The 25,581-nt window shown below is 46.2% G+C and overlaps 1 protein-coding gene across 1 annotated transcript in view; it reads left to right on the top strand.

Annotated features, from left to right (window-relative positions):
- Positions 1-25,581, top strand: part of LOC142574384 (sodium-dependent proline transporter-like) — a 150,156-nt gene that overhangs the window by 86,274 nt on the left and 38,301 nt on the right. The window contains exons 11-12 of the mRNA XM_075683480.1: positions 6,928-7,028; positions 20,829-20,984. Coding sequence (XP_075539595.1) covers positions 6,928-7,028; positions 20,829-20,984 — 257 coding nt within the window. The remainder of the gene's footprint in view (positions 1-6,927; positions 7,029-20,828; positions 20,985-25,581) is intronic.

Raw genomic sequence — 25,581 nt, 5'->3', positions numbered from 1 at the left:
GGGCTTGATAAAGCCAAAGAAAAACACGCCAAGTGTCTCCACGCGCTCTCCTGACCGCGAGGAGTTCATAACTCCGAAGGCCGTTGAGCGCCGTTAGATTGGATAGTCTTGCTTTTTTTTTATCTTATACTCTCATGACATGGCTCCACGACCTCCCCATTGGCTGCGCCTTCACATTCGCAGTGATGAACGTACTAGGCACAGCTTTAGTGAAGAATAACCGTGGAGCCGATATTTGTTCCTTCGTGGCGTCGGCGATCCTTTTTTGCGCAACCGTATGCCAAGTAAGGCATGGGCGCGCGTTACAAGATTTTGTTGTTTCAGCCGAAACACTCTCCGGAGGTATTTTTGGTTCTTTTAGAGAAGTTGTCACAAGTGCACTATTCCTCGTAACGAAGTTTTCAAATGAATATTTATCTACAGTCAAAAAGAATAAGTTGTTCAAGAATTTGTGTGACATTGTTCTGCCGGAGCACATGTACAGAGCCTTGTACAGTGAAGGCCCTAAAAGGTACGTGTCAAAGAAAGTAAAAAAAATGTAAGTTGCTCCAGGGGTTAAAACCTTTTCTCTAATATTTTACGTACAGGAACATTGCCAGTATTAGCGTTTTTACAGGAAAATAGCATGTTTCTTCCTGGGATCTCACTGCTTTATTCCTAAACAACCGGAAAAGATAAGTCATGTTTTTCCTCATTGTTGGGGAGAGGTATTTTTTGGGACGTACAACAAATAACGATAAAGAAACAATTTACACTTGACCCTCACGGAATGCGGGAACTATAATCAATAACAAGGGTGGACTTCCATCTGATTTAATGATGTTTATGGGCCTCCAGAGAATGTGGCGCTCTCGAATGGCAGGATAATACTGTGATCCGGACGCACGACCTGCGCGAATTTATTTTCTGTGAAACTGTGGGTTGGTTTTTTGAGATATTGAAAGTCACTGGCGATACTCCCGAGTGACTGTCAAGGGTGGAGCCTTTGATGGCTCTAACTGAATTTTAATGGGACGAATCCAGCACCCTGCCAGGCTGTATATGTCAATACCACGTGGTCGTTGTATCTTGTAATTTTTGTTTTGTGTATTGCTGTGCTTTTTCAGTCAGGCAATAAAGAAAAAAAAATGTCGATGTGGCGTCGGGGAAGCGTGCTTGTCACCTACCCCGGAGGCACCGGCTCAATTCCTACCCAGATAGAAATATGCCAGATTTTTTTTTAAATTTATTAATTTACTTTGTTTACAGGAACCTGTCTGATGAATTTGATGCCGATCCGAACATTTCTGTGACGTGTTATTACTCTTTGCGCTGTCAGACATTTTGGTACCATCTATCGGTCACGCTGACTACGTCAACGGATTTCCGCGTAAAGGGGCATATAAGGCTTTCGAGTTAATAATAATAATAATAATAATAATAATAATAATAATAATAATAATATTTATTGCCACTTTGTAGAGGATACAGAAAGGTTCAGGCCCGTCAAAGCCAACAGGAGGCTTGAAGGACTGGGCCCGGCAGTTTGCGGCAGAGGTTACAAAATGGCAACAACAAGCAAAACATTGAAAGGAACAATAGGTTCAGCTGAAGAAATAGAAAAACAAGGCAATCACAAAGCCAGTATCAAGGACATCCGTACTAACTCCAAGGAAGCAAAGCTTATAATACATAATCTCATATGTCTAAGCATCAACTGTAGAAGAACAAAAGAATCAACTCAGTGTTCTCAAATGGGTTTTTAGGTTCCGCATAGAGTTTATAGCAAAAAGTTCTTCTGGTAGCCCATTAAAAATGTCCGGCACATAAGCACACCGTCGTGCCTTTCTATACCTTGTTACACTCCGTTGTACAACATATCGAACGGTATTTCGCAACTTCCGGTTAGGATCATATTTAATTAAAAATTCTGAATTCCAAAAGTGGCGATGAACAACTGTTTGTACAAAAAGAGAATGGAATGAAGGAAGACGTAAGAAGCTGAAAATGTCGGCCCCGGAAGGGATATGACAATTATATGCAATGCTCTTTGACATGTTTTTTAAGATGCTATCAATTCGGCAATGCCAACGGGAAGGACATGACGCAAATAAGGTAATTCCGTATCTAAGAACACTATACGCAAGTCCATAAATTACAGTTTTTTTACATAAATTGGGGCCAAAGATCTGATATTAAAGAGTAACCATGAAACCTTCCGCAGCCTGGTACAAACGTAAGCCAAGTGATCATGCCATGATAAACTGCTATCGAAAATCACCCCGAGGTATTTGAACGAATTTACATATTCAACGGGTTCGCAACGACAAGAGAGAGAATCATGATCATGTAAAAACACTTGTTTGTCTATAAGGGCTGTCTTTAGCGGATTTCTGAAACATATTATTTTGGTTTTCTGTGTGTTAACTGAAATTCCGTTATCAGCGAACCATTTCATTACAAGAATCACGTTTTCCTGCAACGTATTAACTGCAGTCTCGTAGTTTATATGTCTTGTGAGCAAAACAGTGTCGTCTGCGTACTGAAATATGGAACACTTGGAAGTTATTAAGCTCAAGTCATTAGTGAATAAATTAAAGAGTAGTGGGGACAGAATGGATCCTTGTGGTACACCAGCCTTCACAGGCAGCTTGCTACTATATTCTGATTGGTTGTTTAAACTAACAATTTGAGAACGACCACTCAAAAAATTCTTGAGAATGGCATGAAAGGGACCTCGAAAGCCTAGTAAGTACAGTTTTTCTAAAAGAATAGTATGGTTAACAGTATCGAAAGCTTTCTTTACGTCTAGAAAGAGGGCGCAGCTAAATGAGTTTTCCTCAAATGCTGCGTACAATTGGTCTGCAAATTCCTCTAGAAGACGTATGGTGCCCCTTCCTGGGATAAAACCATATTGACGGTTTGAAAGGACAGCAAATTTGTTTAAGAAGGACATCATGCGTTCAAATAGAAATTTCTCCAGTATTTGGGAAAGGATCGGCAAAACAGAGATCGGTCGATAGTTCTCAACTGCGTTCTTTTGACCTCCCTTGAATAGTGGTCTTACAATAGCGGACTTCAGCTTTTCTGGCAAGACGGCATGTTCTAAGAAGTCGTTAAACAGAAAGAGCATAATGTCCGAAAGAGCGTCAAAATTTCGTTGCAATAGTGCCGCCGATATGCCATCTATTCCAGCAGCCTTATTCCGCTTGAAGCTAAACACTAATCTGGCAAGATCTTCCTTTGATAACTGAGGAAGATATGCAGAAGCTGGCAAAGATTCTCTTAAAGTGCATTTAACGCCTTGTCGAGCTGCTGCCGTTTCTGCTGCGAGCGTGAAATACTTATTGAAAGTATCAGCTTTTGAGACAGGCTCTTCTACTGAAATATTAAAACTAGGCGCATTCCCGTCTTGCCCACGAAGATGGTTAATCAGAGACCACATCTTTGCAGGATTTTTAAATGCTCGTTTGAATTGCTGTTGAAAGTACAGGCGTCGAGCTGATCGAATAAGTGCTAGAACTTTGTTTCTGGCGGCTCTCTAATCTGAGCGAAGGTCTGCGTTTTTAGGAGCCTGCTTGGAACGTCTCCAAAGCCAGTCTCTGTTCGCGATGGCCCGTAAAATTTCAGGACTAAGCCAATCATGATTCCGCCTTTTTTTACGCGTAATTTGTCGCGTACAAGTATTTTTGAGCTCATCTAGTTTACGGCACATCTTTAAGTAAACTACCTCTGCTGAATCGTCCGCAATTAAACTTGTCCAGTGAAAAGATGCCACTAATGCATCCAACTTTCTTTCATCTGTTATTAACACGGGTATCTTATTAACATCACTGAACCTTGATGAAACAGTTCCAGACTGAGGAGAAAAACGACAGGCGGTTAAATAATGATCAGCCAGTCGCTGAGAAATGATACATGAGGTCAAGGTGTGATTCGGCGCACGAACAGCGATGTGGTCAAGACATGACTTAACTTGACGACCGCACAAGAAATTTTCACGCGTGGGGGCAGTGATTGTGTTTTCTATTCCATAGGCTGAAAGAGAGGATAGGTAATCAGAAATAGAAATTTTGTTTGAGCTCAAGATATCAATGTTCAAATCCCCTGTTAGGCAGAACAACTCAGCATCTTTGTACCTGAGAAGTATTTCCTCGAGTTCCATTACAAATCTTGTCATGCTACCAGATGGAGGCCTGTAAACCGCGAGTAATGTGAAAGCGGCGTGTAATAAATTCACGTTTAGAGCCAAACATTCCGCATGCATAAATGTAATGTCAACAGATGAAGCATCTTATTTTTCACTCACAAAGACCGCGATCCCTCCTCCACGGCGTGCCGGGCGTACAATAAAACTGGCACGATAACCGTTCACTGTGAACGTATCTAGGCAGGACTCTGGTGCATTTATCTCGGTGAGAACAAATATATCCACAAAACCCGCCGAGCCTTCTGCTAAAATCTTGAATTGTTCCCAATATTTGCGGAGACTACGAATATTCAAGTTTATCAACGTGAATTCATGATTTTTGTTTCGGCCAAAGTTTGCTTTAAACGTGGCAAAATCTGGAAATTCTTGTGTACTAAGTAATGATCGGTCGGTCATTTTATCCTATCGATGTCCGTGTCGCAAGTAATTCGAATGAGTGTTGCGGCTTCGTCTTTCTTTGCGAAGATTTTGCCGCCCCTTACCCATATGAATTTGTAGCCTGCTTTCTTTCCTGTGATCCTTGCTAACCAAAATAACCTTCTGTTGAACTGCGACAAGTTTTCATTGAAATAAAGCTGGTCCAATGATTCAGATTCACAAAGGCTCTGTAGCTTGCCTCGCGCTGCGTACCAGCGTTCCCGAACAGCAATTGAAGCGAATCGCACCAAGATCGGCGGAGATGGCTTCTTGCTTGGAAGACGGTGTATAGCCACCACTTCTCCATTACGAGGCTTCTCTAGCTCGAGTTTCTCGGCCAGCTCATCAAGGAATTCAGTCAGGTTTTCATCTGTTCTCGATTTCAAGCCATGAATTTCTACGTTGGCGTTCCTGCTATGTTGTTCGGAATCATTAAGGCCTTGCTGCAGTTGATGAATCAATGATTCTTGGGCGAGCACTTTTTCTTGTAGTTGCTGCACTTCTTTCCTGCAAGCCGAGACTTCCTCTTTATCAGCTTTAAGTTGTACGACCGCATCATCGTATTGTGCAGATAGGAACTTCACGGATTCCTCTACGACATTAACCGCTGTACAAAGCCTTGTGAATTCTGTCTTTAACAGAAGCAGGGAATCCACCTTCGCGTGGAGCTCTGGCAGAGATTCCACATTTCGATTGATGACCTTTATCTCTGCTAAAAGTGCTGCTAGCGCATCGGAGTTATCCGTAGGTTGTGGCACCTGTTGCGAACTGGAGCCAGTACGTTTTTTGTTGGTACGGCAGGTTTTGCACACCCAGACTTCTCGTTTTTGTGGTCCCATCGTATTGAACGTATTTGGAGCAATGCCAGAGCAGTTCTGCCCCAAATGGTACGATTCTTTGCAATCCATACATCTAATATAACGGCCATCGTCGGGCAACGCCTTCTGACACACAATACATTCATCACCGTCACCCATAACAGTGCAACAATACACACTAACACTCGGCAGTCAGCAGTCGGCGGCAAAAAGGAAAAGAACTAGGGAACTAAAAGCAAGGTACAGAAAAGCACTCTACCTGTGTAGAAAATAAACGTCAGGCTGTGGCAAAATCTGCCGCCGACTGCAGAAGGCCGGGAATTCGTGCAGTCTTTTAAAGGCAGCGCTGAGACGAAACAGGAGCCCTCTGGTGTTCTGGCTGGTCGAAGGGGAGGCGATCTTCCTTGTAGCGGCTTGAGAATCGTCGCGTGAAGATCTTTCGGTTATCACTCTTGGTTGCCGACAGACGATCGTTAGATGACCCGGGCTGTACTGCGCATGCTCCTTGTCTGCATTCCCTGTGTAGAAAATAAACGTCAGGCTGTGGCAAAATCTGCCGCCGACTGCAGAAGGCCGGGAATTCGTGCAGTCTTTTAAAGGCAGCGCTGAGACGAAACAGGAGCCCTCTGGTGTTCTGGCTGGTCGAAGGGGAGGCGATCTTCCTTGTAGCGGCTTGAGAATCGTCGCGTGAAGATCTTTCGGTTATCACTCTTGGTTGCCGACAGACGATCGTTAGATGACCCGGGCTGTACTGCGCATGCTCCTTGTCTGCATTCCCTGTGTAGAAAATAAACGTCAGGCTGTGGCAAAATCTGCCACAGCCTGACTTATTATTAATAATAATAATATAATAATAATAATAATAATAATATTAATAATAATAATAATAATAATAATAATAATAATAATAACAGCATCTCTGCTCTGCTAAACGCCATTCGCCGCAACGGATGTACACATAGCTAAAAGACTTTTTCAACTATTAGTATACGACAAATCTTTCGAGTGGCCAAATTCCACACGGTAGATGTTGGTTTCTTTGGATGCCATTGTGCTCACAGTAGATACCAAGGGTATCCTCCTGAACCGCCTATAGACAACTTTGCAGTGTCTGCAACAAAGGTCCTGCCTTGAATACTAAACCGTCTGTTGAATTGCCCGTGCGCTCCAAGTTGGGATGCTATCGCACATTATTGCGCAACTCCCCGTTTTGCTATGCAAGGTGATTGTAAAACTTGCAACTTTGGCCCTAATGGTTATTGTCATATCTCTGCATGAGGTTCATATGGCGTCGTATGTGTGCATATGTGTTCAATATTAGTGCGCCTATTGAATACTGTCTACTGCAGTGGTGACATATTCAAAAAAACGAAAACTTGTATGGAGAGACAGCTGTTGACTTCTGCATGTCAGTTTCGTCTCATGTAGACATATTGTGAGGGAGGAATGTGGATGTTTTAAATCTCTAGAGAAGGAAGTTTCTTTTGTATTTCTTTGTTGCAGGCCTGAAGAGATTTTCTTTTGACATGGAGTTCATGTGGGGCAGACCGCCGAACAAATATTTCGTGGTTTGTTGGCTTCTGTTCTGCCCAGTCATAATGATGGTAAGTGAATACACTTGTTTTACTTATAGATAAGATAGTACTCGTAAAATCATATCTGGCAGCAGAAAGCAACCACAGCGCTTTCCAAACCTTACACAAAGCCGTTTATTCTCTGAAAGGTTACTTTTTCAAGAAATGCAGGCGTGCGTCAGTGTTCATTCAGACAAGGCTGCTACTCGTTCATGAAGACCCGCCGTGGTTCCTCAGTGGCTATGGTGTTGGGCTGCTGAGCACGAGGTCGCGGGATCGAATCCCGGCCACGGCGGCCGCATTTCGATGGGGGCGAAATGCGAAAACACCCGTGTGCTTAGATTTAGGTGCACGTTAAAGAACCCCAGGTGGTCAAAATTTCCGGAGTCTTCCACTACGGCGTGCCTCATAATCAGAAAGTGGTTTTGGCACGTAAAACCCCAAATATTATTATCGTTCATGAAGCACGTGGTCTGTTATACTGGCGGACGACTTCCTTATACTCTAGTTATGTGGGCCTCGTAGAGTTATGGCAGCTAGGCTCAATCTGTTAGATGGTCTGCGAAACTTACTCAATGCTATACCAGAGGCCCCGAATCACAGTTAGCTATGGCAGCTGCGCATATCAACATGACTTTCCCGATTACATACCACCTGAAATGGTGAGCCCTGCCATGAAAAAGATTTGTCTATGAATTGTTGGTGAAGTTTTCCTAGGATATGTTATAATCACGTACCATTGCAGACAGGCCTTGCTTGCTTCGAAGTCTCACTTTGTAGGCGTAGATCCACGTTAGCCTGTGCCGTTGTACACAGACAGTATCAAGGAGCATTTATTCATACTGAAAGGAGCAAGAACGAACTGTTCGTACTTGTGAATGCGTAAACATTTCTATGCCGACCCAATGAGGAAAACCGTCCGTCCGTCCGTCACGTAAGACGAGTCTCCGTAAAGAATATGATGTATAAAACAAAATAAATCCGAAAGGAAAAACATTGATGGTAATGAGTTTAGAAACTAGGACGCATTCTCAGAAACCTGGTTTGTTACCCACTGAGCTAAAGAGCCACGTTGGCGGCAGGTAAATATATCTGAACGATATGTATATGTTGTACCGGTGGTGCAAAACCAATGTCAAAGGAGAACAGTTTCTCTGAAGGCTTTGTTGAAAGATTTGGTAATGGTAGAATAAAAGCCAACTCCATGACAACATGTACAGCCGACTTGGAGCATTGTAGACATCGCGAAAAATTCGATGTTGGGGAAATTTAATGCCAAACACGCCACATCTGCGATGCGTTTCAGTGGTCGCGGGATGCGCCTTCCGTTAGGGCGTTCCTTCACCGACCGAAATGGCACCCATCTCTAGGGGCTCATGCACTTCGCGTCGTGCAACACGGACAGATAAACCGTCAATAAGTTGATAGGGATGATAAGTAGTGATGAGGAGTTATATAGGTGTCATCACAGTTGACAATGACTCCACGTGGATGGATAAAGTGCTAAATAGCGATAAGGGCTTAGAATAATCGGAAAAATTCTCATGAGGTTGATAAGGACCGGTAAGCGTCGGGTTGAGCCCGCTGAGTTTGATAAGGACAAATAAGCATTGATAAATGTCCACTCATTGGCGATAAGGTTGATAACCAATGAGGATTGGTAAGGGTCGGATCGAGTTTGATAAGGTTAGTAACGACCAAGAAGGGGTGATGAGTTTTTATACTGGTCGGATCAAGTTTGATAAGATTGATAATGACATCGGGCTGCGTGGATATGGGCAAGTGGCACAATGCTTATGCATACTTAGAAAACTCCAGCGGAGCCTCTGCCGCAGTTATTTATTTTTAATCGCTCTTGGGTGGACAATGGAATCATTATTGAATGCGTCAAAATGAGGCATCAAAGCCAAACTCCCTGTCTTTCCTTTGTCTCTCTCTATAAGACTTGTGGTGATAATAACACAGAGATGCCTCGGTGGAGACGAACATAACAACTTCCCGCACTAATTTCACCTCACCTGAGAGCGGTCATCATGACCGAAGACTACAGGGACGGAGTACACTGCTTGAAAGTCTTGATACCAGGGAAGTGGACAACCACAACCATAAAAGTGCGGTAACGGTGGTTAGTTGAGTCAGTAACAGGAATTACGCGATAGTTCACGGAAGAAGTCTTCTCCAAGACTGTGTATAAGCCGATGAACCAAACTGGAACTTTTCACAGAAGCCATGAGTGTAGACTGGTGTCCATGGTAACACTTCATCGTCAGGCCCGAAGACCACGACGCGATGAGAAGCCTTACAATTATTCTTGCGGTCCTGCTGTCGGGCTCTCTGGATCAATGCGGGCACGCTGGCGACAATAGCCGAGGCGGGAAACATATTGTTTGCAGGAGGATTGAGATTCATTGACAGAGGCAGAGAAGGAAGAAACGTCGAGAAAGGAAGCGCGAGGACGGTCATAAACAAGGTAGAACAACGAGTAAAAATTGTGTTGCAGTTTCTGCGATCAGGTAGAATACACATGGCTATCACGACAGAGAGGGTACAAACATATAATTTAGCCCACTTATTGGTTTGAGAATGGTAACTAGGGGAACTATAACTTAAAGCTATTCCAAGCTTTTCTATTCCAATTCTGCAATCATCCCTCCACCACTGATAAAAAAGTTTTCGGGCCACCCTACTTCGCCTGTCTTTCACGCAACTTCACGAAAACAGCGATAGATCCCCATTGAATATGACGTGTACAAACTGATTATGCATGAATATACCGTACAAAGAAAAAATAATTATTTAAGATTTTTCGCCTTTTCGCGATTAGCCATCTACTATTGGTGAAAAGTTATGGGGCTGCGCCCACTTCGCCTTTCTCACGCGACGTCGCAAAACAGCGAAAACTACCCGCTTCAAAATGACACGTACACGTTAAAGATATTGCTACGCGCGTGTGGTATTTCATTGCTTGAACAAGGCGCGTGGGCGCCATCGCTCGAGAAAAGAGGAGGAAGAACGAAATGGGCTCGCGACTGTGAATCTAACCGGTCAGCGCTGCAACCGCTGTTGTAAATATAACCTATAAATAGTTGCTTGTCTTACTGACTCGTCCTTTTGGTAACATTATAATAATGTGCCGAACAAAACTTATCTTTTTTTATTCTGAATAGCCGGAGACAATCCCGTTCCGAAAAAAATAAGAAATGGCTGCCCGTCGACAACTCAGACACTGGCTACGCGCACCTGCCGAAGAGCATGGATTTATTTGCATATAATAAAACTTCTTGCGCGACAGTATAGCGTTATCGATGCCTTTCGGCACGTATACAACCTCGCTGTGCCGTTCATTGCTGAGAATCTGTTTTAGCGATATTCCTAAACTGCCGTTGCGCGCCGCCACCATTTTCGACCAGCCAGTGCAAGCTAGTAAGGGGAAGTGGTCCACAGGTTATCGACTTTCACTGCGCTGGCTCGGCCCCATCGAAGCCCTCTCCACTTGAGCGTGCTCCTCGCCTCTTTTGAGCCACTTAGATAAGAAAAACCGCCCAATGTAAGCAACGCTATTCGTTTTGAAAGCAAACAAAAGTGTCCTTCTATAAACAAGGAGAACGTTTGATTGGGCTGTTCAGACAAAGCTGCTGGTCACCACTGGATACTTGCGTGGGCGGTTGCGTAAATCTGACGTCAAGAGAATGGAATAAAACTGGTTGGAATAATTTGAATAGTTCTGCGTTATATGGTCGCAGCAGTTGTCTTCTAGATAGTGCTGCAGGCTCTGAGGACTTCGTCTACCAGTTGTGAAAGAAGTGCCTTTCTACGGCCAATCAGAAGAACACAAGGAGCCCCCATGACGGAAGCTTGAGGCTTGACTAATGAGTGCAGCAACTTCGGAAGCACATGGAGAGCACGCAGAAGCTGCTTCAGCGTAACGCGTCAGGTGGTCGGCAGCTGAACTAACCACTGATAATCAATCGGTGGTGTTCATGGGAAGGTGACCACACAGGTCGGTGCTAACGATCTCTAATGGCTCCATGGCACACGGAACTGGTTCAAGCTGTTTGGAAGAAGCCGATGTTGGGCTCTTTCGGCGCTGACACAGGACGCACGAAGCGAAGTACCTTGCTACACTAGCTGACGGGCCAGGACAGTAGAAGCAACTTCTGATGCCGGCGTAGGTTTTCTGGAAACCAAGGTGACCAGCAGTCAGATCGTCATAAAAGGTCTTAAGGACATGAGATCGAATAGACCGAGATAGAACGGACACCCAACATTGGCCGCATTCATCATGAATATGACGCTACAGCATGCACTTGTTGGCCTTGAATTGTGTCAGCTGTGCACGAAGTCGGGTGATAGGCGGGCGTAAAGCTCTACGAAGGCGGCCTATGATGCGTCCACAGAAGGAGAAAGCGAGTTGGTGAAAAGAAAACGGTCTATATTGTTGTCCGAAGGATGTTGGTCCAGAGCGGCTGAGGGCAAAACTACTGTAGAAGAAACGCACCAGATCGAATGACGTGAGATGGCTGAGATCCATCGCGGTAGGTACCTTGTAGCGAGAAAAAGTGTATGCTTCTCGGTGCTTTTTATCACACTAGTAGGTGATCTGTACCTGTTCTCACAGTCATATTCTTGGAAACCCTGCATCCAGTGGCCAAGACGTCCAAGTTCATCAGCGCGCAAACGACCCGTAACGAGGGTAAAATGTGGGCTGCGACGAGGGCGAAACTTTTGTATGGAAGAAACAACAGCTAGACACTCCTGCTCAGTCATGCTGTAGTTCTCGGCATTGTTCAGTACGCGGCTGACATGCGCAGCGACCTTCTCATGCGAAGAGTTGCCTTGCTGCAACAGGACGGCAGCATAGTCGTTCTGATATGCCCTCGACGCTGTGCTTGTGTCGTGAGATGTGATCAGCGAATGCAACCCAAGCCCAAGAAGGGGCAAACCCCAGCCCAGGTCAACAGGTGGCGCCAAACTAAAAAGGGGGAAGAGAAGGAAAAGGATAGCGCGAAGCCCAGGGAGCGAGAGAGCGTTCGCTGCGTGGCTATGAAGGTTGGTGACAAGGAGGTGGTGCCGGTTCGCGAAGCGGCTACAGAGCATGCCAAGGCCAATCCAGGAGGCAGCCCAGCGTTTCCAAGGAACCGAACTATTCCATGCACGTCCACAGACGACGTTCCACGGTCTAGTTGTGCTTGGTGGATTGAGCTCACTGGTCACTCAGGCGAGAGCACTCGGGCCTGGCCCACAACCTGGGCTCCACCAACCGTTGCTAAGTGCTGATCGCTCACCCGGCTCTGCCAACGACTCCCGGAGGACGCAGCTGCGACCTGGTATTCCACAGTGCTGGCTACAATGACGAAGCCTTTCGTCGTAGACGCCGTCGACGCAGGGCTGCGTGTTTCGTTCCCAGCTGCGTCCTCGGTGACCACCCCGTCGTCTGGGCCGACGCTACTGCACGGGTGAAACCTGGTTTGCACAATCACTGTGACTTCATTAGGGCGTCATTCACGCGTGGAACATTGGATGACTTAGATCAACTTCATTGCTTTAATTCGTTCCTGCTTGCTACAACGGCGTTTCCTTCACGGTGCCCCCGTGTTCCATATGGAGTTTAATCCCTTTCATTAGCGCTTAGCCTGAAAAGAGCGCATTTTGTCTATAAACGGCTGTGTAGTTTGCACCGTGGTTGCCTTTGCGTGCGTGATATTCACACAAGATCCTGCCATTAGAGTCGTGGAGTCGTGACTACTAGTGTTAGTGTGCAAAAAAGTACATGCGGTCTCATCAAAACGGCAGAGTTCAAGTTCAGATGCGATGGCGCCATTCAGATGGTGCCTCACATGCCGCTCCTTGCTTTGTGCCTCCGCTTCACTCGCCGGCACGGGTGTACGAGCCAGAAATACACGTGGCGTGATTGGGCCAGCTGCTCTATATTGCGCGTAGGGGTATACTGGCAGATACAATAATCGGCCCTCGAAATTATCAAGGAAAAGAGGAGTGTAAGAGGGCTAATTCTCTGCAAAGACTGCAGGGGCATGCGAATTGTACCAAAGCGGCGAGGTAGCAGATTAAGCGAGGGACCGACGAGATAAGAAGAGAAGCGACGCGTGGTCCAAGCGCAGTGGCGATCAAACGAACAGCTGCTGAATAAACCACCGAGACCAAGCGGTGCATCTCCATTTGCGGGGACCAACTGCGTCTGTGTCCCGCAAATGATGACACACCAACCAGACCAAGAACAGAGACGCACTTTGTCGAAGACCAAGTCGTACGTCGTCAGGGTGTGGCGGCCCGTGGTTGTCGCGGTCCTCGATTGAGCGTTTCCCTGGGAGGACGTCAGTTCGTTCAGGCTTGGCGCTACGTAGGGAAAAATGCTTCTCATTGAGTTATATAATCATTAAAGATGGTTTCTACCATTTTTATTTTGTTGTCTTTGTACGTAAGAATCTGGCAATAGCCAGCACGCATCAGGGACGCTATTACGTAAAGCTATTCCAAAATTTTCTATTCCAATTCTGCTGTGTGCGATTCGTCAAAAACTTTTTTCGACCTCCCCCACTTCGCCTGTCGATCACGCGACGTCACGAAAACCGCGAAAGCTCACCGCGTCAAAGTGACGTGTACGCGATAAAGACGCATTAATATGCGGAACAAAACTGAAGTTTCTTTTAAATAGCAGCAGGCTGCCCCGTTCCGAAAGGAATAAAAAATGGCTGCGGCCGATCGCCCAGGCACTGGCTACTCGCATCTGCCGGAGAGCATGAGCTCATTCGCGTATAATAAAACTTTTTGCGTGGTAACGTAACATTTTCCAGTACTTTCGCCACTCTTACAACCTCGTTCTATCAATTCTTCTTTGCTTAGGATCCATTTCAGCGTAATACTTAGGCTTTCGTTGCGTGTCGCCGCAATTTTTGGCCAGCGACCGCAAGCTATGTAAGGGAAAGCGGACCGATTGCAGACGCTGGCACCACCCTCTTCATCCGGTTATCGATTTTTAATGCACTAGCTCGGCCACATCGAATCCCTCTCCAGCCAATTAGATAAGACAAGCCTGCTCAACGTAGGCAATGTTATTCGTTTTTGAAGCAAGCAAAAGTGACCTCCTATGAACGAGGAGAGCATTTGATTGGCCTGTTCAGTCAACCCTGCGGGTCACAGCCTGATACTCGCGCTTGGCGCTAACGCAAATTTGACTTCAGGAGATTGTAATAAGAACATATTGGAATGGTTTTTTGTTATAGGGCCCCAGGTCGTGATTCGAAAAGTGCTGGGCGCCTTGCAAGAAATTGAGGGCATCGTCTGTGCGCAACATAGGGTATACATTCTTGGTCGTGATCATGTTAAGCGCTCGGAAATCTACACAAAATCGAAAGGAGCCTTCGTTGCTTTTTTTGACCATAACAACGGGGGAAGACCAAGGGCTAACAGAGGGGCGTATATTATTCCGTTGAAGCGTGTCGGAGAGGTTTCCCCCAACGATTTTGCGCTAAGCTAGAGACACGCGACATGGCCGGCCGTGTGCGATGGACATGCCGTCTGTCACAATCCGATGAGCTGTAACGGAAGTCTGTCCCAATGTCAAAGAATGAGCATCAAGCTACTCTTCATGCTTTTTCAAAAGAGGCAACCGTTGCATCAGCTAAGGGTCAGGTCGGAACTGATGTGAGCTGCAAGAGCGAATATGTACGCAGAAAGCCGAGCAGAACAAATTTCAGCGGGGCCAGCTTGAATGGGAAACAGCAGATAGAGGCTCTGAGTCAGCAACGCAAGCCAAAGCGGTGACTTTAGGAATGAAAATTTTCGCTGGTATCGCGTTTACAATGGAGACAGAGTGAAACCATTGGCAAATAGCATCAGCCTTGCTGCAGCGGCTACTTCTTTTGTGAGGCACCATGCAGAAAATAATATGAATACCTAACCATGGTCGATGACGTCGGATAGGAAGGCAACAATTTTCTGACCGGCAGTGTGTGGCTCAGTATGTGGCTCAGGATGTGGCTCAGGATGTGGCTCAGGATGTGGCTGAGCACGCAGCCCCTCCAGTTTTATTTCTCTACCAACACAGGCGAATGTTGCTGCCTTATCCGCCGTGGTTGCTTAGTGGCAATTGTGTTGGGCTGCTAAGCACGAGGTCGCGGGTTCGAATCCCGGCCACAGCGGCCGCATTCCGATGGGGGCCAAATGCGAAAACACCCGTGTATTTAGACTTAGGCGCCCGGTAAAGAACCCCAGGTGGTCCAAATTTCCGGAGTCGCCCACTACGGCGGGCCTCGTAATCAGAAAGAGAATTTGCCCCGTAAAACCCCATAATTTCTGTGTATAATGCCGTATAGGTGCCTCATGAACTTTCGCCGGCCCACCTGGTTGGCGTGGTGTGCTCATCATGCGTGCGGAGATAACTAGATTATCCACCCTGGACTTTGTCCCATCCAGTTCGCTACTGTAATCTTAATACAGTGGCCCTATTTCAAGTTTCTGCCTCGGTTGTCGAGAGTAGCGTCGTGTGTTCGACATGTGCCAAAGGGATAAGTTTCCCGATAAGGTGGGAGCTTGGGCGAGTTGGTGATTCAATCTCGACATGTTTGCACAGCGCGAAAGACGAGGACTGAAGGAAGAACACAACATAGGCGCTGTCTTCAACTGATGTTTATACTTTGAGGATGGCCTGTCTTTCCAAACAAAGATCAGTTGAAGTCAGCGTCTGTGTTGTGTTGTGCCTTCAGTCCTCGTCTTTTATGCTGTGCAAACATGTCGATAATGAGTTTCGCCACCATTTGGCGACTTCTTCAGACACGAACTTTTCAGGACCCCGGGCTTTACAAGCGCATTTACTCCGATGCATACTCCCACTCTGCAAAGCGTGCGAGACCCGCGCTGACCTCAATCATATTATCTGGCAAAGCCCCAAAGACTCACCCACCAACACCTCCCGCACTAACACACGCATCATAACTACGGCCGAGCAGTGGAAGACGTTGCTGCTCAGCTTGGACCTAGAGGAGCAGCTGTGGGCCGTCCGGATGGCCGAAGACGCCGCCAGAAAGCAAGGACTGGCCGCCGTCTGAGTAAGGGGGGGGGGGTATGGGGGGTTAGTCTCCCGACCCCCGCCACCCCTGAACCCGATCAAGGACATACTACAGTTTTATCTCTCTCTCGCCTTGGCGCCACTTATCAACGCGGCCCTTAGTCTGTTCTCAGCCGCCCACCGCGCATCTACTAGCCTCCTTCTAACTACCGTCCTGCCATATATATATATATATATATATATGTATATATATATGGCAGGACGGTATAGGAGGGGGCTGGTAGACGAGAGAGAAAGAGAACATTACAGTGTATAAAGATGATACAGTTATGTAATGAAAAGGAAATACGCAAGCAGCTACGTCCAGATAAGCTGCTAACAATGACGTTCTTAGAAAATGATAGGCAGATACTGGGCCAGGAAGAATAAGTAGAGCTGATGCTAGAATAATTCAAGTTCGGAATGAGTTTAGTTGTATCATCCACTCAGTCACAGTACCAGATGTGCTATCGCACAACAGGCTAAATTGCAGTTTACATTTGGGGACCGAGCGCTGCACCCTAGAATGTATGCGTTTCTATATTCATGGAGACATCTGCTCGAGTTTGAGAATGTGTCGATTCTGAATTGTTTATACTTTGCGACTGGCCTGTCTTTCCACATTTGCAACAACTTTCGAGATGTGAGAACCCCATCACAAACGTGTAATAAGAAGGAGTTAATCAGCGAATGATGGTTCTAATGACTGTTCGCTTATTATTTGCAGAACACTTTTTGCAGAACACTCCGTGAACACTTTTTACTTCATGCTTCGACAGTTTTCTATGGAAAATTTCCCCATTGCATATTTCTGATTTTTACTATAAAATCACCTACCGCAACTCTAGGGAAAGTGTTACACAAATCCAGCTCAAGAGAAAGAGTATACATGATATTGTTACGGCGATGTTGGTAGTATAGAAAAATTATATTCACACTATGTATACAGGTTGAGTCAGAATAGTTAAGATGGCTGACCACCAACAACACGGAGCAGCCAGCGTCTCCGATCCTTTTCTTCTACTCTTCTTTCACCCTTCCGTAACAGGACCCCCGCATGACGAAGCGCCGTCTCGGCGCGTGGCAGGCGAAGAATTGAGAGCGAAGTATGACTTCAGCCGCGAAACGTGCACGACGTCGACAGGCGTCTGACTTGAGGATGCATCAAAGTGTAGCGGCGAAATCTCGCTATTTACATAGTTAACTTGGCGTAGGACTTCATAATGCCCTGTGTAGCGAGAGAGAAGGTTCTGGGAGAGGCCAACCCGATGATATGCGGGTTGCGACGATATGCGACGATATCCTGGTGCGATCGCCACGGCAGTGGTCATAACGCTCTTTCTGTATGTTTCGCGAGGCTAATAAACGTGATCGGGCGGCTTGACGTGCCATGTGAGCGCGATCGATGATTTCACGAGCGTACACAGTTGCTACACGTGGCACAGAAGGGAGGATGGTGTCATACGGCAGTGCGGGGTCACGACCATACAAGAAATAAAAGTGTGAATACCCTGAGGTGTCATGTCGGGACGAGTTATACGCGAACGTCAAGTAAGCTAGCGTGGCGTTCCAGTCGCGGTGATCGTTGGAGACGTACATCGACAGCATCTCTGTGATTGTGCGGTTGAGACGTTCCGTAAGGCCGTTCGTTTGCGAGTGGTAGGTGGTGGACAACTTGCGCTGAGTGGCACAAGAGCGGAGCATGTCGTCGACAACTTGATATAAGAAAGAGCGACCGCGCTCTGTGAGTAACTGTCGAAGTGCACAGTGGTGGAGAATAACGTCGTGGAGGAGAAAATCGGTGACGTCAGCTGCGAAACTAGTCGGCAGCACCTTCGCTATCGTGTAGCATGTCGCGTAATCAGTAGCGACAGCGATCCACTTGTTCCCTGTAGTCGTTGTCGGAAAAGGGCCAAGTAGGTCAAGGCTTACGCAAAAGAACGGTTCGGAGGGAACTTCAATGGGACGGAGTCGTCCGACAGGTGCCGGGGGAGGTTTCTGGCGCTGACACAATTCGCAAGTTGCGACATACCAACGCCCAGAGCGGTAGAGACCCAACCAGAAGAACCGGCATCGTACACGGTCGCATGTACGCAAAATTCCAAGGTGCCCACCGTCGGTGCATTGTGGAGTTGTTCGAGAACGACGGGTCGGTAGATGACTAGAAAGGACAAGGAGCAACTCAGGGCCATAAGGGTTGATGTTGCGGTGGTAGAGGATGCCGCCATGCAGCACGAACATGCCGCACGTGCCGTCGGTGCTGCCAGATTGCACTCCGGCGATGATGGACTGTAAGGATGCGTCGCCTTGTTCAGCGCGCCTGTCGGTCATGTCAGTCAAAGCCATCACGCAGGTCACCGGATCATGCGCAACAGGATTGGGAAAATCCACGGGGTGACGCGAGAGGCAGTCAGCGTCCTTGTGGACACGTTCAGTCTTGTAATGGACACTAAATAAAAATTCCTGGAGCCGCAAAGCCCAGCGACCAAGCCGTCCAGTCGGGTCCCGTAGGGAGGACAGCCAGCAGAGTGCGTGGTGGTCTGTGACGGCCGAAAATGTGCGGCCGAAGAAATATGGCAAGAACTTGGTGACAGCCCAAACTAAAGCCAAGTACTCCTGTTCAGTGATGGAGTAATTTCTCTCGGAAGGTAACACCAGGCGGCTGGCGTAGGCTATCACGCACTCGGTACCATCCTGGTGTTGGGCGAGAGCAGCGCCGATGCCATAGCCGCTTGCGTCGGTGTGGACTTCGGTTGGTGCAGACGGATCAAAGTGGGCAAGTATGAGAGGGGTAGGCAGAAACCGAATGAGAGCGGAGAACGCGTGGGCCTGCTCCGGGCCCCATGAAAATGGCGTGTTCTCCTTTAGAAGGTCTGTCAAAGGCCGAGCAACGTCGGCGCAGTTTTTGACGAAACGGCGAAAGTAAGAACACAGGCCGACGAAGCAGCGAACGTCAGAAGCAGAACGCGGTACAGGGAAACTGCGTAAGGCGCGAATTTTTCCGGATCTGGTTGGACACCGGAGGCGTCAACGAGGTTTCCCAACACGGTGATTTGACTGCGCCCGAATTGACACTTCGTGGAGTTCAGTTGAAGGCAGGCTTTTCGGAAGACCGCAAGAATCGCAGCGAGTCGGGTATGGTGGCTGCCGAACGTGGTAGAAAAAACAATAACGTCGTCAAGGTAACAAAGACAGGTGGTCCATTTGTAGCCCCGCAGATGAGAGTCCATCATACGTTAAAATGTAGCAGAAGCACTGCATAGGCCAAAGGGCATGACTTTAAAATCATATAAGCCATCCGGCGTGATGAAGGACGTGTTCTCGCGGTTCATTTCACCAACTGAAATCTGCCAGCAGCCGGATCGAAGATCGATGGACAAGAAGTATTTACTTCCGTGCAAGGAGTTGAAGGCGTCATCAATCCGCGATTGTGGGTAGACGTCTTTTCGCGCGATCTTGTTTAAGTAGCTATAATCGACGCAAAAATGCCACGTACCATCTTTCTTTTTTACAAGGACGACAGCTCACCGAGCCATCAGCCAGCCAAAGGGCTGGCTGATGGCTCGGTGAGCCCTTTGAGGAGCAAGGAGCATTTTGTGCACTTCTGATTGGATGACTCGACGTTCAGCATGCGATACACGATAGGGACGCTGACGAATAGGATTCGTGCCTCCAGTGTTTATACGGCGGTGAACAACAGATTCTTAGCCTAAAGGCCTGACGCCAAACTCAAAGATGTCACACAACGATTCAAGCAGAAGTCGTATGTCCGTGGCCTGTGCAGAGGTGAGATCAGGTGCAATCAATTTCGCAACCTCGCCCGTTAAGGAACCAGAGCTGTCAGCTGCAATGGACGCTTCTTGGGTAGAATGTTCTTAGGTATATATATATTGACACGTGTACTTATCTTTATCGGGCGACCACATTTCGCCGCCTAACAAATGTCATCGCACAGCGCAGGACGCACCTGCATGTAAAAGAAGTTTCTGGAATGTTATCGATGATTCCGTCCACTGTCTTTCACCGCTACTTGTGTAATCTGATTGCATGTATGCGCGACGCGAATAGTGTAGAACTTTGTGGAAGACACGCGGGTCCCAGCGGTTAATCTGGAACATTCGACGACTGATCTATAAAAGCCGATGCGCTTGACCCGCTGATCAGATTTTCGACGATCGCCAACCCTGTTCGCCGCTATCGTTGTGTTATAAGTGTAGCCTGTCTTGTGGGCACAGGTTCGCCCAATAAAAGTTAGTTTTGTCGTTCACAGTATTGCTACTGTGCGTCACCACCACCACGTGACACCACCACCGTCACCATCAACGCCACCAACGCCACCACCACCGCCGCCACCAACGTCACCACCACGTGACAATATATACATATAGGTTGAGTCAGAATAGTTAAAATGGATGACCGCCGACAACACGCAGCCGCCAGCGTCTGCGATCTTTTTCTTCCTCTCTCTCCTTTCATCCTTCCGTAAGAATATGGCTTAAGTGAGCATGCCATATACCTAGGTGTGTTACTTTCTCGACGATAATACATTTGCGTTTACGTGATTTTTGTTTTATTGTTATCCATAAGTGGTCGAGATTTTCCAGTCCTGGAACTTGCTGTAGGAAACGTAATTTTTCCCGCCGGTAGTAGTAACGAGCAATCTCCAATTTCAAGTGACTTCTTGTACCTTGCATATTGAAGTAGGACTTATTCCATTACGCTTGCCCATTCTAAGTCTATGACTTCGCCTTATGCCGTATACCCAGGCAACGTACATTGATCGCATGCTGACCTACAATCCTCCCGTGTACCATGGCTTCCAGTTCCCTGGCGAGTACGAGGCGCTGGCCTGGATTATCGGGTGCACTGGCTTGCTGCAAGTGCCCATCGGTGCATTTGCATGCGTTGTGGAGAACGTCAGGGTGAGTGGTAACTTGTTGAAGCGACAGACTTTTCTTCCTCTGCTTCCCACTTTGCAGTTTTTCTTTCTGGACGTTTATGGCCAACTTGGGACAGTATTTCACTAGTGTACACTGGGAACAAAATTAATATGTAAATAAATATATCCGCGATATGTTTTGAACCCTTGTCTCCCAGCCAGAAAGCCGTCGCTATAAACATTACCCAAACTTTTTTTCTTTAATGTCTGTTTGGATTACGAGCAAATACACGTTTGAAAGTCAAACCACATCCATTAAAAGATGACTAACATTAAATAGAGTGCCCTTGACTTTTTTTTTCTGCAAGGTGCACCGTGGTTGTTTAGGCACGCGTTCGCCACTTAAATCTGCAGCTTGTTTCTTGTCGTAATGAGCAAGCTAGGGCTTACAAACACTTATATCAACGCAAGGTTGCCTCTGCTGGAATATTTTGTAAAGTAGCGAGTAGCCAGCAAACGTGGCGCGGCCTTCTCCGTACACAATGCAGGTAGTATTCGGATGACATCAGGAACGCCACGTTATCGTCCTATCAAAGGAATTAACTGCGCTGCTGAAGCATGACCAGGAATTTGGATGGATGGATGGATGGATGGATGGATGGATGGATGGATGGATGGATGGATGGATGGACGGATGGACGGACCAATGGACGGATGGACGGATGGATGGATGGACGGACCAATGGACGGATGGACGGATGGATGGATCTAATGAGCGTCCCCTTTGGAACGGGCCGGTGGGTTGCGCCACCAAGCTCTTGCTATTATACTGCCTAATGCACTACTTAGTTAAACAGTAAAGGAGAAAAAAAAACACTATGAACTCCCCCAACCAAATTTTCTGATCCGCTATTGCGAACTGTGCTTTTGTACGTCTCCGTTTCTTTTCGTTTCCCTACTTTTCTTCTACCAATCCTCCAATCGCCTCTTACTAATCCCTACTGCGGACATGTTTGCTTGTCCACTGCTCTCGCTGAACCCAAGCGTTTCAAGCAGGCTAGTGGTGCCTAAATCGACCGCTGGGTACACGTCTACACCTTCTAATAAAACATGCCCCATAGTTTCTCTAGCTTTACCGCAGCAAGCACATGCCTCTTCCTTCATATAACTCGCTTTATAGGTGCGTGTTCTAAGGCATCCCGAGCTCGCTTCGAAAAGTAATGAGCTTCCCTTTGAGTTATCATAAGTTGTTTCTTTCCCGATTTCGTTTTTTCCTCTTAAGAAGAAATTCATGGCCCTTCCTATTCCATTGCCGCTACCTATGAGATTATTTCAGCCTCTCTGACTTCCCGCTTGACGTTTTTTTCTTGCGGTGTTGCCCACCCTACAGGCCGCATGCATGCTGGTAAGCTTTCTAGTTCTTCTCCTCAACGGTGAATCAATGGTTTTCTTGTACAGATACCTCAACACTATCCCAGCCCATTTACTTTCTTCCATTCCTCAGTCATTCTTCATACTCAATTTTACTGCGAGCTTCCCTCACATCAAAACTAGTCCAGCCCATGTCACCCTGCACAGCTTCATCTGTAGTCTTCCCGTGAGCGCCTAATGCGTGGCGGCCCACTGACGTTTCGATTCCATCGAGTCCTTTGGATCCCATCGAGTTTAAAGCAAGCAACCACATTTCCAAAAGTAAGTCCTGGAACCATTACACCTTTCCACATACGTTGGAGCACCGCGTACCCATTGTATCCCTATAGCGCTCGGTGCATCATTATGGCTGCATTTCTGTTATTGTTTCACGTTACTGTTATTGTTTTTTCCTTTGTTTCCATATATCTATTGCTTTCGTTTATACTATACTAAGGTACCCCGCACCTCCACCAGAAATGTTAGGTGTGGAAAGACACAGACGAAAGATGGTATTTACACGCTATGTACACGGGAGCCAGGCAGCCAGGCTGACAATCGCTCGTGCCAAGGGCACCGACCAACTTCTTCGTTGTTCACGCGGCGGCTCGTCTCTTGAGCATCGCTCAATGATATCGTAATAATATTCTGTTACCCGAGGTATTTCCTGGCCCTGTATCTCCACTGTCTGTTCACTGTTTTTATTGAATACCATAACAGCTGATTTTGTACACTAAATTTCAAACCTAAATTGTTGCCTTCCTGCCCACCGATATTAGCCAGACGTTGCAAATCACTTTGCTTGTTTTCCAGCAACACAATGTAGTCTGCATAAAATAAACGTGGAAGCTGCTGCTTTACTACTGTACCCGCCTGCTTGTATCAGAGATTAAAGCTGATAGTACTTCCTTCTAGCGCCTTCTCCATCCTCACCATGTACATCATAGACAGCAGTGGGGATAAAGGGCACCCTTACCTCAGTCCCTTGTTGATATGAACTTCCTCCTCGGTCTTCATCCTTTCCCATTCAACGCAAATGGTATTTTCTGCTTAAATCTCTCTCAAAAGCTGTAGGCAATCGATACCTAAGCCTTCCCATTCCATAATATCCCAGAAATGTTGCGGTCTACATTGTCATAGGCTCCTGTAATGTCAAAAAAGGCCACATATAACGGTCTGCTTTCTACTTTTGATATTTCAATACACTGAGTAAGAACAAATAAGTTATCTAAATGCCTACCTATTCTGAAGCCATTCTGAAGTTCTCCCAAAATGCCATTATTCTCTGCCCATGCTTGAAGTTTTAACTTGATCGCCTCCATTGCTAGCCTGTATAATACCGATGTATAGACTCAACGGTCTATACGAGTGAATTCTATCTTTCTCCCCCTTACCTTTATAAACTAAAATCATTCTACTTTGTCGCCAACTGTCTGGTATTCGTCTACCTTTCAAAGTTTTTTCCACTGCTTTCACCAGACCTTCCTTACTTTTCGGTACAAGTTCACTAATCAGCCTAACGGGAACCTCCTCTAGCCCTGTGGCTGGACGCTTAGGAATTTTCTCTTCGGTTTTCTTCCAGTTGAAATTTGTTTGCAGCAGTTCCTTTTCCACCTGGGTTTATTTCATGTTCTTTTTTCTTCAAATACAACCTCGTCATTGCCTTGGAAATATTTGGCTGTTATTTTTCGGATATAATTTATTGCCGCTTCTCCTTCCAGTCTGTTTTCATCTTCGCCGGGGATATGTTGTTGTATTGTTGTTGACTTCCTGCCTAATAATTTTATGTGGTTCCAAAATATTCTAGGTGCAGCCTTCTTTTTCTCACATATTTCTGACAACCGAAGTTTACTTTCCCCCTTTAATTTTTCTTGCACCAGTATTTGAACCATAGACTCTTTCTCCCGGTATATTTTTCATTTACTTGTTACTTCATCCTGCGGCAACTGCGCCTTCTTTACCTGCCTGTGCTCTCGGTATGCTTTCTGTCGTTTGGCGATCGCTTCTCGTATCTCCGTGTTCCACCAGCTTTTCGGCTTCTTTTGTCCTCTCCAACGAACATGTTGGTTCTCTTTCCGTATTTCTGTCGTTATTACACTTAGAGGCTCACTATATTCCCATTCTTTATTTGGTCATTTGCCAAGTTCTTCCTAGACTGTTGTTACTATATTTGTTATTTGTTCAGCGTTCAAATTTCTACTGGCCATTTTGCACTCCTTGCTCTCTTTCCCAACTACATATCCCATTTTCAAAATGATAAGTTTATGGTCACTCCCTATGCTGTTAAACCCTTCCTCAGCGATGACCATTTCTCTGAACTTATCATAAACTCCTTCTGTCATCAGACAGTAATCAATGGCTGATTGCTGGTTTCCCACTTCTCACGTGATCTGCCCTTCACACTTAGGCCCTGTATTCACGATAGAGAGGTTATGTTGCTCACAAAGGTCTAGCATTTACTTCCCGTTGTTGTCGGTATAGCTAACTAAATTATGCATGTGTCCATTCATGTCACCTATTAGGATGAGTTCAGCACCATTCCCGAAACCCTTAATATCAGCCCTTATGCATTCCACTAACTCTTTATTCTTCTCTGCGCAATTCTTTCCGGTCCACAAATGAGTTACGCCACGCCAAGTTTTTTCCCACTCATCCTACCTGATAGCCAAAGATGCTCTTGACATTTTCAATTTGCTCTTTTCCATTTGGCTCCCTGATGGATGAGTATTCTAAAGCTCCGTTTTATTTATGCAGCATTGATTTAGACACAGTGAAGGTCTTGGATGGCAAGGCTAAAGGCAGTACATTGTGCGCCTGACTAAGGCCCTGTCACCCATACATTGCTGAACAGTGCGGTAGCATATAACATACAGATAGTATACACACATATCAATAGCGTGGATTAGACATACATAGTATACATTGCAAACATACGTGCATTAAATTCAACAATCACTATACAACTTTCCAAGTAGAGATAGTTTAGGATCAACAGAGTAATATGAACACGAAAAAAAAACTTTATATATTTACAAGCACAAAATGAAACGCACTTAAAATAATTGTACGTAAAACACACAAAAACCAATTAGCACAATGTCAATCAGAAAGGGAAAGCAAATATTTTTTCATGGCACTTTTAAAGCAGTTTAATGATCTGAAGTTCTGCGCTATAGTGATCGTGTTAGGATGTGCATTTATGAAGGATGGGACTAAGTATGCTAGTTGTT

The sequence above is a fragment of the Dermacentor variabilis genome, chromosome 3 (assembly GCF_050947875.1).
Source record: "Dermacentor variabilis isolate Ectoservices chromosome 3, ASM5094787v1, whole genome shotgun sequence".
NCBI classification, from domain to species: Eukaryota; Metazoa; Arthropoda; class Arachnida; order Ixodida; family Ixodidae; genus Dermacentor; species Dermacentor variabilis.
This window is presented reverse-complemented; position numbering and strand designations above follow the sequence as displayed.